This window comes from Gavialis gangeticus, unplaced genomic scaffold (genome assembly GCF_001723915.1).
Source record: "Gavialis gangeticus isolate Ggan-Ray unplaced genomic scaffold, GavGan_comp1, whole genome shotgun sequence".
NCBI classification, from domain to species: domain Eukaryota; kingdom Metazoa; phylum Chordata; order Crocodylia; family Gavialidae; genus Gavialis; species Gavialis gangeticus.
The window spans coordinates 24451318-24463755 of NW_017729002.1; the positions used below are offsets into that span (position 1 = coordinate 24451318).

The 12438-nt window shown below is 48.2% G+C and overlaps 1 protein-coding gene across 1 annotated transcript in view; it reads left to right on the forward strand.

The window, feature by feature from the left end:
• The window catches only part of PPL (periplakin), a 60993-nt gene that overhangs the window by 7904 nt on the left and 40651 nt on the right, over positions 1-12438 (forward strand). The window contains exon 2 of the mRNA XM_019507690.1: positions 12224-12323. Coding sequence (XP_019363235.1) covers positions 12224-12323 — 100 coding nt within the window. The remainder of the gene's footprint in view (positions 1-12223; positions 12324-12438) is intronic.

The window sequence follows — 12438 nt, forward strand, 5'->3', positions numbered from 1 at the left end:
CTGACTTCCTGCCCTTTGGGCGGGGGGCTGGACTCGATGATCTTCCGAGGTCCCTTCCAGCCCTAATGTCTATGCAATCTAGGACCTTGTGAGGTCCCTTCCAGCCCTACTTTTTTATGATGTTATACAGTCTCCAGCTTGGCTGGCACTAGGGGTGCACCAATAGAGATTTTTTGGGGCCAATACCAATGGCCGATTTTTAACTATCCATATCAGCTAATACCAGCCCAATTTCTGATATGCAGCTGGGCAGCCCCAGCCTCTTCCCAGCGGGGGGCTGGGCTGCCTTCGGGGCAAGCAACAGAAGCACTGGGTGGGGGCCTATGGGAAGGGGGGGGCTGCAGCCTCCCCAGAATTCATTGTAGGACCCCAAACTCCCTCCCAGCACTGCTGCTGTCCACCCTGAGTGCAGCCTGGTCCAGCCCCACCCCCCCGGGAAGAGCCCAGCGCCACCTCTGGCCCCAGTCTGCAGCAGCAGCAGTTTGCACTCGCCTTGCGCGCAGATCCAGGGGCACATGCCCCCATTCCCTCCCAGTGTGCACACACTGGCAGGAGCCACCCCCCTCCCCGTGCCCCCCAGACGAACCTCTCACGGCTCCATTCCTCACCCCACCCTGGCTATGCAGTGCCTGCCCCTGCCCCAGCCCTGCTCCCTCCCTCACTGTGGGGGCCTCGATCTGTCCCCCCACACCTCTTCCCTCCGTCCACCCCTTCCACTACAACAGATTTACCAGCTGGACACATTATTAGCCACATGACCCAAAAAAACCCCAATGGCCAATACTGTCAATACTCCTTATATTGGTGCCAATCTGATATGGGACCAATGTAAGGGTGCATCTCTAGGTGGCACCAGCCATCTCTTCAACTGCGGGTACCAGGCTTTCTAGTTTGAACTAGAGTTAGACTCTATAATTAAGATGGGAACAGGTTATTGATTTAGAGGGGGGACCAACAGCACCCACTGCCCAGTGAGTCAAAGCTGCTTGTTTGGACCCTTGCACAGAAACATTTACAAACAGATTCTGCTTTCCAAGTGCAAGCCTGGCCTCTGGGGCCCTAGCCCAAGGCCCATTAAAAAGCAATGGACATACTCCTGTTGACTGTGGGGTGCTTTGGGTAAGGCCCTCAGGGTCTAAATGTTCTTCCAAGATTCAATACTGGAGACAGTGGCAAATGACACTAGAGATCTTGAGCTAAATCCTACCCTTACTCCCTTTGTGTACAATCCCCACCACAGTCAAGGGCCACAAGTCCACCTCTACTTAGACTTCTGTAAGCCAGAGTAACTCCAGAGAAATCAGTGGAATGACACCTTCATAAAACTTTCATGAATGACAGGAGAATCAAGTCACTGATTTCCAAGGGTGTTCACTGGGTTTAAGTCAGCGAAGATTTTAGTCCTTTGGATACAAATATAATCCAATGCTGCAAAATCTTCACAGAAACCTCCTCTTGAAGACCCCCAAGGTCGGAGAGAGCACCACCTCCCTTGGGAGAGCCCATTCCAGAGCCTGGCAGCCCTAACTGTAAAGTAATGCCTTCTGATATCAAGCCTGAACCTACTGTCAGTCAATTTGTGGCTGTTATTCCTTGTTATCCCAGGTGGTGCCTGGGGCAACAGAGCCTCACCTATTTTCCATTGGTCCCCCCGGTGAGTTTGTAGACGGCCACCAGATCCCCTCTCAGTCTTCTCTTGTGGAGACTGAATAGATTCAGGCCCTTTATCTTCGTAGGGCCTGGCCTGCTGCCCCCTGACCATGTGAGTGGCCCTCCTCTGGACCCTCTCCATGTTGTCCACATCCCTGTTACAAGCACTTAATGTCACACGAGGCCGCTGAGGCCCCAGCTAAGATTCTAAGCCTTACTGTAGTATAAGAAAGGTGTTACGGTAGGAAGGAAACTATAACTGAGTTTATAACAGCTGAGATGGCTGCTACGGAGAGAGACTGGGGTAGCCAGAGCTCTTAGAGACAACTTGGAACTTGTGCTTGAAGGCATGTTAATAAAGGTCTTCCAGGGATGATTAACAAACCTATGGCATGTAGGGCAACCACAGAGACCATCCAATATGGCCTTACCTCTATTAGCCAATAGAATTAGTTCTTCACAAATAGCTTTCCTACCTGACAAAGGCAAACAAAACTGCAGAAACACCATCTGCACATCCCACCTACAGACCCCCCAGACTCCTCTTCCTCCCTCATTGTTAGGGAAGGGAAACTCAGCTAAAAGAACTAAAGTCCCCACAGGGATTTTTAGCACCTGCCATGAAGGACAGAGCTGGAGTGCAGCTCACGCGAGAGGGTGTGAACAGTGGCTTATTCCAGAAATTCCTGACCTCTGGGCTTTGGGCACTCTATCAGTCAAAACAAAATGCTTTACCCCCAAATCCTGCTATTATACAAAGAAGCTGTCTTTGTTTGAAAGAATTCCTAGCTGATAAGAGAACTAAATGAAACCACTCAATAGGAAAGAGGCAAACTAAGAATAAATTAGCTGCAGAGCTGTAGATCTAAGCCACTCCTACAAAGGCTGAGGTGGTTACATGTTCTTTGGCATGGGACTATTCCGCTCGATTTCCAAAGCCTGACTACAGTTTGGAGTCTGCTATCAAACGCACATGGTATTCTCTCTAAGGAGATAAAATTATGCTACTTAAAGGACAGCATGTCAGGTGCCTTCCAAGTCACCAAACAGAAGTTAATATTGCCTTAGGTTGTGGAGCTCTGAAAGGAGGCTGCAGGAACTGAGGGATTGGCAAGAGGGAAGAGAAACTTCCCAGTTCTAAGCTGGCACTGGTGGTTAAATTGAATACACAGTAGGGACTGGTGGCCCTGTGAGAGAGGGATCCAGAAACATTCGCACCCCAAAAAACTTCACCTGGCCGGCACTCTTCAGTCTGCTTGTTGTCGCTTACCAGAGGAGGCCAAAACCTGAAAGAACTGTGGAAAGTGAACTCCCTTTTCACCTTTAAAGTGATCCAAAGATGAGGGTTTTTTTGATGGAAGATACCACATTGCTAATGTCTGTGCTGAACAGAAAACTCCAGTTTACTGAAGAAGAGAGGGGTGAGGGCACTGGTGATTGTGGTGTCCATTTCTGGTCCCTTGTGTACTCACATCCCACCCCAGAGAACTGCTCTGAGTGCTGCCTGCCAGCTCTTTAAACTCCTTGCCAAGGAGAGGGTGGGGGAAAGAAGGCATGGCCGTTCTAGAACAAAGGCCATTCTTCCAGTGGAAAAATAAGTAATTTAAACAATTGCACCTAGTTCTGGGTAACAATTGATCCTGCCCTCGTTGATCCAGAAACCCAGTTTCAGGAAAACAACCACTGCAAAGCTGGATCACAATTGGAGGTCCAGTTACTCCAGACTCAAGTTTTCAGTAGTGGCTAGTACCAGATGTTGCAAAGCCAAGGACAAAGCCAGCAGCACTATTCAGTTACCATTCAGAGAGATTCCTTCCTAACCTTTCCTGTCCCTCCTCAACCAGAGATTGGCTTAAATAAATTAAACATCTGACCCAACTCCATTTAACCATCCTTATTATAGTAACTTGAGATGAACTTGGAAGTATTTAAAAAACACAAAACAAATAAAAATGCTACATTCACTTATACTCCTGATTATCTAAAGTGACTTTGTGTTTCTATTCTACTCGGAAACCACACCTCAGGTATCAGCTTGTCAAAATTCTGTCAACAAACTGGCTTGAAAACTGCATTGACTGAACAAAAAAGTCCATGAGAAGTGTGCTCTTTCCTGAAAAGTTAGGGGATTTTTGGGTCTAAAAATGGAACCCACTACTCCATCCTCCCCATTTTTCAAACAAATGCCTTGGTTTTTTTTATATAAGTTGTTGACATTTTCTATAGAAAAACTTCAAAAAGAAAGAAAGAAAAAATAGTAATTCATGTTTATTTCTGTTTTCTAGAGGAGAAAATATATTTTACCAATCAATTCTACTTTTACTGTGCTTCCTTAAATCTTTTGGAAGTCTGCAAAGGACAGCTTGATCTACTGCCACATATCTGCACTCTTCTGGGAGGCCAGTCCTCAAGCAGCATAGCCACCTTTGTGTGAAATGTGGCAAGAACATGCAGTGGAGGGCTGAAGGAACTTCGGGTTAGGGGATCCCCTATAAATGTCGCGTTACAAACCATGGAAGATTCCCTTGGGTTGAATCCTCAGCTGGTGTGATTAGAGTTATTCCACTGAAACCAAGGGTCTCCTGCCTACTTTACCTGCAGGTGGTTGATACCTGGGTGGTAGATGAAGCACTTACTCTGGGGAAGCAAAGGAGCAAGTAGCAGAGAGATGCAAACACCACCTGGAAGCAGTTTTTTACCTGGTTCAGATTAGTTTTGCAAGATTCACTTTCCTTTTGCTAGTTACATAGCTTCAATAACTCCACCCCCTGCCCCCTCTCCCCCCACAAAAAAATTGCTTATGGGTTACTGGACAGTTTCTCTTCTTACATAGACTTCAGTGGCCATCTAAGGGGGAGATTTGACCTCAAACTATAAGCTCCCTACAAAAGGTCAATTTTTGGCTGTTGCATCTCAACAGCTTGATCAAAACTCCCACCTTGGGAGGCCCCCTAGTATTGGCTTATTGGGGAATCTTCCTTAGTGGCTAGACTTTCAATTGTGTAAAGAGAGTTTCTGCCTTTGCCAATGACTAATGAGTTCATTGTATGAAAGACTGTGTGATCTCTTTCTCCCCCATGTAGAGCCAGACCCAATGATCTTTCTTCAGGCCAGATGGGAAGGGAGCCCTCTGTGCCTGGATCTACTATCTCCCATGCAGAGGGCATAAGTTTACATTATAGTTGCATCCATGTCCTTGGAGCCTGTGTAGGGCTCTTTAGGGGAAGGGGAAAGGAGGGGGGCCTGAGTAGGCTGGCTGTAGGAAGCTGTAGGAACAGCCCTAAATTAGGATGACTTGCAAGTGTGGCAAAAAGCATACCATCCCCTTTTAACCGCCCTGAGGAGTCTATTACCTGCTCCCAGAAGCTGCCTCCAAACTGGGGGACCCTATTAAAGATGGGGCGACAGGCTGGTCACGTTCACGTCTAGACATTCCAGTAGAGCCTGGTGGAAGCATGGGAGCAGCAACAGAGACACACAGCTAGTGATGCCATACCAGCCCTCTGTGTACAGCCTTACTCCCTGGTTCAAACTGAGGAACTAATAGAGTTTCAGGGTAGACCCTGAAGCTCATCTCATGGTGGGGAGGGCAGGGAAACCCTTGTTCAAACACAATCACAGCTGTCAGGGATCCAAGCCACCTTTTACGGTTTCACTGCAGGAGGGCGCTATTTGCCAGTAAGGACTGTATGACAAGTTCCCACCGGCAAGAACCATGATAAACACCAAGCCAGGGGCTCAGGCCTTGGCCTGTGTTGTACGCTCGCTATGTGGTGAGACAGCGAGGAGACTGTTCTCTAATCTGAGTGAGCATCTCAGCAGAGGATAGAGTTAGTTGTACTGTTCAGACTCACTCCCCTGAGCAGGCAGCACATCGGGCAGTCTCTCGGCACTAAATCCTTTGCACTTGCAGCTTTATAGCTCTGATTGGTGCATCCCTTATCTGTTTAGAAAGGATGGTTCATTTATGTTTCTTTACACTATGTTGCATGTTAAGTTATACTAAGAGGTGAAATCGCAACAAGGTGTTTCCATGGCTGCAAGACATTTTTTTCGCCTTCTTTCCCAGAGAATTTTTAAGTTTGCTTTTTTTCATTCCTTTCAGACCAAAGGCAAATGCCAGAATCTTTTAAATTGTCCATGATACGGAGTTCCTGGCCATGGCACAACTTTATCTAAAATGTGACGTCACACCTCACTGGGACTAGATAGAAAGTCCTGATAATCAGCAAACAATCCCATGCACTTCACTAGTTACACCATTCCCGCTAAATGACTGGAAATCCCAGAGACCTTGGGGGCAGCAGGAAGAGGAAGCAAACACACAGCCCATGCTGGTACATGCCAGAGAACCATGCTTTAGTGCCCCCTGGCTTCTGGCCTAAGTTACCACTGCAGGTTGTGGCAGCATTTCCTGAATCAAAAGTGAATCTGTGCCCAGTTGTTTCTCAGTTTAATCTCTGTAGTTTAGACTAACCTGCAAAGACTGAATCAATTCAGCCCTGGGCTTTTTTTTTTTTTTTTTTTAACTGTCTGTACTTAGCCCTCATGACTCACCTAAGGTCATGCAGAGAACTGGTACCTGGTGTAGAAGTTCTGACTCCCTATCCCCTTCTTTAGCTCCTGGAATTCTTTATTGCCTTCAGTGTTATTCATGCAATGCATTTTACATCAGTTATCACCATCTATTACATTAAATAAAGGCACAGTTGTATTCTTGCTAGGACCCAAACACAGTGAAATAGATTACCTAATAATCGATGCCTCCAATCAGTTCTTCATCACCCTGAATATCAATTGAACTGGGCTGCTCAGTGATATTTGGGCCTGTTTGCAAAGAGTGCTGCTTTACATTACTAGACAGAGCCTGTAATCCTTCCTAATCTAATCAACTCCTCACACAGAGAGAATTCCGTGGAAATGCAGGTCAGAGGCAGCACTGCCAACAGGGGAGAAGAAACTCCGTATTTGTTTCTATCACCGACTAGCAGACTAAATATATATTATCGAAACGAAACTTTGCTCTCAGTAGAAAACCACATACACCAAACGGTGACATGCAGAAGGCACAGCCTTTTTTCCCAGGCCCTCCCTTGGCTCACCATACACTCAGGAACCCTTTCCCAGGAGCAAATAAGACCTATAGTAGTTTGAGATAAGCATGCTCTAGGTTTGCAGAGATGGTTTGTGCTTGAGCATGAACTATTTAAAAGATACAGTAAGGATCATCCCTCCTTGAGCAGACAGTTCATAAAATCCACAGCAGTTGCTAGGCTGCAAAATTTACCTTTGGCTTTACAGTTTGAAACCAATGGTTTGAACCTCTCAGAGTCTGCTCGTATTGCCTAACTGGTGAATGCAAACAGCTACGGGTAACATTTTTAAGCACATGGAGAGACTTGGGAGCCTAGATCCCATTTTCAGGCACCAGATTGTTTAAGGCATTTAGATATATCTAAACATGCAGTTAGGCGCTGAGTGGAATTTTCAAAAGTCCCAACTCAAAAAAACCCAAAAAACCCAGACATATGTGCAAGCTAAGAGCTGACATTTTCCACAGAGACCTTTGAGTCTAACAATCTTGAGGGACAACTGCATTTTGTACATATAGCTGCTCTATGAAACTGGTTCTATCTTATTAAAAGTGCCCCATCTAGCTTAGAATTATTAATATCATGTAACCCACCTGAAAGTCAAACACAAGGTTATTTTCTTCTCTTGCATTCCGTTCATTTTCTGCTGCTATGAAAGGGTGTATACCTGCAATAAGGCATTTTTAATCAAGAGGTGCTAAATGTAAAGATGGTGACGGGTGCTGGCAGCCCACACCAGCCAGTGGTATTCTGATGACTGAGTCTTCCCAAGAGGAAGATGGAACTATGCACTGCCTAGGGAGAAATGCTATTATGTGTGTACACCAGCTGCTGAATGAATCCTGCTGGTGCAGCAGGATTTAAAAGGATGGGGAGTGTGCAGAGAGCTGAATGGTTCTGCTGACTCATCACTAATTTTACACTCCTGGGGGACTGTTTGCATCCCATGCTGACTGTGCTTAGGCCCCTATTTGTTTGTGTTGCATGCACACTCTTAGGGCTTGCATCTGTAAAGTCACTCAGCATTTAGAATGTGGCAGCAAGCCCCATGGACTCTGATGGCTGCAGTTACTGGGCAGGCAGGTCTTAACTAGGAATAGCTGTTATCCCAGTGAGAGTTAAACTAGACAATTTAACCATGTTTGACTCACGGCTAAACAACTGTTTTAGTTCTCACTGGCCAAGTCTACATGAGATGCTGACTGTTCAGTTGTTACTGTGCAGTCATTTAGTACTTGCATATACAAGTAGTAAGCGACTGCGCAGTGACCAGAGTTACTGCGCAGTAGCATCCCGGAACAGCTTTTTAGTGATGCCGACTGTGCAGTAGCTCATTACTACTGCGCAGTAGTGTTGCATCACGCTTCGTGCCATGTGACACTACTGAGCAGTAGTAACAAGCTACTGCGCAGTCAGTGTCTTGTGCGGATGCAGCCACTATGGGGTAATGGGTGGTCCAAGCACAGCTAAGGTGCAGTAAGTCCCTGTCCCCTGTGAATCACAGAGATATTTGTATGCATGTGTGGACTTGCAAGGAGTCATCTCAGTAAGTGGGATCACAAACGGAGAGCGTTCAGAAGTCACTGCTGCAGGAATGACTTCCACTACCTGCTGTCCTGAAGCCACTGATGCTAATGGGGTCCCAGCTATAGAGGAAGGGCACTGAGTCCATGAAGACCTTGGCCATATCAGGTAAAAGTCCGTCTTGGTGTGTGGAGTCTGGCAGGTCACCACTGTTCTTTTCTCTGCCTGGAGCAAGTGGGTATTTCTGAATCAGGCATTGGAGCACTTCAGGCTAATGAGAATCTGGTTCTGAAACAAGGGAGTATTCGCTCATGTTCCACATTGTGGTCCCATGATTACCTTTGTGGATGTTCTTGGCTACATGCTGCACTGGCCTGCGAGCTGGTCACCTTCATCAGTGACTCTTTCATGTATTGTGTAAGTGCTGATGTTGGGCTGAAACTGCTGCAGGATGTGGCTTAAAGCACCGGGGCTTTTCCATCCAACTCTGCAGCGACTTGCATCCCAGCATGACATGCTGTGACATTATGCTGCCAGAGGTACCATACAGCTGGTCTTAGCTACTGGAAGTTATGAGCTATTAAGATTTGCAAAGCACTATATAATGGGCAATCCTGTCACTACCCTAATGATGTATGGACTCTAATCTCCAATTTTATATGAGACTCGGGTTAGGGTAAATTAAGTGCTTTGCCTAAAGCCATACAGTAAACTCCTACTGGAAACAACATTCTAATTTAGGGCTTCCCATGCCCCATTCTCTGCTCTGCTAAGCACCCTGTGCTGGTCTTTTGTAAAAGCCCCTGTAAAAGCTACAAGAGAGCCTGTAGTATTTTTCCATGGGGGTAGGACAGCTAGTGCCAGTTCAGCTCATCATGCCCTGCCTTACTAAATTACGCCCCCTAACTAAGTGGGTGCTGGATTCTTCATCTCTTGTCTGCAGTTGCTGGGCAGCATGGTGTTGTTGCCATGATTGCAGGGCTGGGTGAAAGGGTCCCTGTCTCCCACTTATGAAGTATTTTGGTGGTCTTCGAGAGGAAATGGAAATACTGTAGATGGTCAGAGCTGAACATGTTGGGTTAGGCATCAGCAGGTCACAGCCTGACACCCAGAAGGGCAGCTGTAAACCTGACAACAGATTCAAGAATTAAGATGTCCATACACCAAGGCAAATTCACACTTTCACAGAAGGCACTTTGCACTGGCCCAGCTAACACCATGTCAGGACAGCCACTATACAGTCTGCTTTTGCCCACACCAGGTAATGTCCGTAGATCACTTTCCTTCAGAGCCAACACAGCCAACTCTGTTCCACCCATCTGCTGGTGCTTCTCATTACACTTGGTGTATTAGGTATTCCAAGGCCCAAGTTATTCTCAGGTGGTGCAGCCATCCAGCCAGCCACGGCAGCTGTGGTACAAGGTAGAACTCTTGTCAGGGGCCAAACCAGCCCCTGGACCCCTTCCTGGCCCCTGCCAGCCAGAGTCCTGTCAGCACAGGGGTAAGGCCAGACTTGAACCTTGGTTTGCAGCTATGCCTTGGGATCCACTCGGCTGGCGCATCACTCCAGGGTCACAGGGCTCTGGAGAATCAACAAGTTGCCTATGACTGTGGCTTATTGACAGCAGGGGTGAGTGCTCCCCTCACTCACACCACTGGGACCCAAGGGGGTGCCAAGCAAGAGGAGAACCTTGACACTGGTTTACTGCTGCTCTTCACATTATGCAACCACTTGCACCCTGGTGCAGCAAGATCAAAATGGCAGCTCTAACCCACCTTGGGCAAATAGCTACAAGGTTCAGACCATGCTGCTTTCTTGGGTGGTTACCAGAGTGCCATAAAGACTACACCCATGCCTGAAACCACTCCTTCCCTCCCTCCCAGAAGGGTGAATATTCACTCGCAGGAGACAAGGTGCCCTAACTAGACCAACAAGATCCTCAAGTTGAGGGGAAGACACACATCACTGCAAGTTGCACTGCTGGCCCCTGGCCTGAGCACCAATTGACATTGAGGCTTGGAAAGCGTCCTTCAGTTACAGCTGGGCAGTGGGAAGTCAGCTGGGGCCTGATCCTGTTCCCACAATCAGTGTGTAGCTCTTGCTACTGCAGGGGAAGGCAATTATTTCGGGCGGAGGACCACTTACTGAGTTTTGGCAAGCCATCGAGGGCCACATGACAGGCAGCCCAGGGCAGATTAATATTAATTTTCTAAATTTTTTAGGGGCCTCGCAGGCTGGATAAGACAGCTTGGTGGGCCACATCTGGCCCGCAGGCTGCTTTTTGCCCACCACTGTGCTGCCAGCTGTTCCACTGAAATCAGCACAGTTAGTCGTGTGTGCAAGGTTAACCACTCTGCCAGAGCCTCACAATGACAAGAGCACTCTGGGGTTGACAATCCACCTGGAGAAAGCAGGTAGCCCTGTCTCCCTCTGTTTGGTTTAGATAACAACCACTTACCTCACAAGCCAATGTCCTTCTCCTAAGAAGTCAGGTTCAGTGTGGCAGGGAGAGCCCTGAATAGCAAGGGTTCCCCCAAAATACATACTCACCCCCAGCCTCTGTATATCCCACATACTTTGCAGCCTGTTGGGAATAGACACTGAGCTATTCACACTGCTGATGCATTACATTTAAAACTGTGGAAACATGCAGTGTTGTTCCTGGTAGCTGTTCATACCACATGCTTTGGCAGTTAGAGATGGTGGCTATCAAACCTAGGTATAGGGTAGGGTGGTCATCTCCCCAACAAGCTATGAGGTGCACCAGGGACCAGGCATGCATCTCAAACAGCCTCATCACAAGCCTCTTAGGGCTAGAGTGCAGGATGTGCTGAGTGCAGCTTTTGCTGGGGTCTGCTGGGTATGGATCTTGCCAGCTCAGCCAGAGCCCCTTTTCACTTCTCCTGGCAAAGTTGCTACCTGTGCTCCAGTTTGAAGCCTCCATTGTGATAACCTGTAAGAGGAGCACACAGCCACTGCACTGCCCAGGTATGTTGGGTGGAGGGCCTGGCCACCAGCAGCGGCCTCCTCCAGTTTACGCAGTGGGTGACGTCCTCAGTGGGTGCAAGTTGCTATTGCTCCATGGATGGCACTGGAGTCACCCCAGAGCCTCCCAGCCAAGGACCTGTGTGCTTGTCTCCAGAGGCTAGAGAAAGAACTCTCTTCAACGTCAGTAAGCCCACTCCTCCTCCCAGATCCAGAGAAGTGGCCTTGTAACATTCAGTCCCCCACATAGGTCCCCTGTAGAACCCTGCCTTTTGGGGCCAAACAAGGGATCTGATTAACAGGAGAAGGAAAGGGAGCTTTCACTTTGGCTCCAGGTTACACCACTGCCTCCCTCTTGTGTCTCTGGGGAAGGCAGAGAGTAGGTGGGGGTGATGAGCCCATGATGCAGCCTTAACAAATAGGCATTTCTGCCTTCATTCACATAGCTCTAGGTCCTCTGTGCTGTGAGAAGCAGGTGGTGTATGCATGCACTTCCCTGGTTAGGGCTGAACACAGATCTCCATATTCTACACCTGAGACTCCCTGTTCCTCCATCCAGGTGTCACACTGTCCCTGGCCCTCTCTAGTTGCAATCCCAACTCTTAAGGTAGAGCCTGTTCTGGCAGTGGGGAGGGGACATACTCCCTGCCCAAGCAATACTCACCCACCCATCCACCCCCCCTTTTACAAGTCCCCTCCTGTTGGAGCAGCTCAGTATTTTGGAAAGTATTAGAAAGGCACCAGTGAGTCATGCGCAGCTGCAGTGCCTGGCAGGCAGAGCAGGGCTCCGTGCCATGCTCCACCACACACGGAGTTGGGGTCAGGTTTGCTGTACAGGAAGATCAGGGCTGGCTCACAGCCACCTCGAGTGAGGCCATGCCTGGAACAAGTCTGGCAGCATCACAGGAGATGGTTCTTCCCCTTTACAGTCCTGTAATGACCAACCTCCCACTCCTCTCTCTCCCCACAGCATCTCCAACAAGGAACTCTCCGAGCTCATAGAGCGACTGCAGAAAAATGCAGACCAGGTGGAAAAAAACATTGTGGAGGCTGACTCCCGGATGCAAAACGTAAGAAACAGGCACCTGTGCAGTGCCCCCCAACCCCCAGCTCAAGCCCTTCCCACAAACCCACCCCTCCACTCATCCATGTTCCTCCAGGTGCACCTAATAGTTCACATGGCCC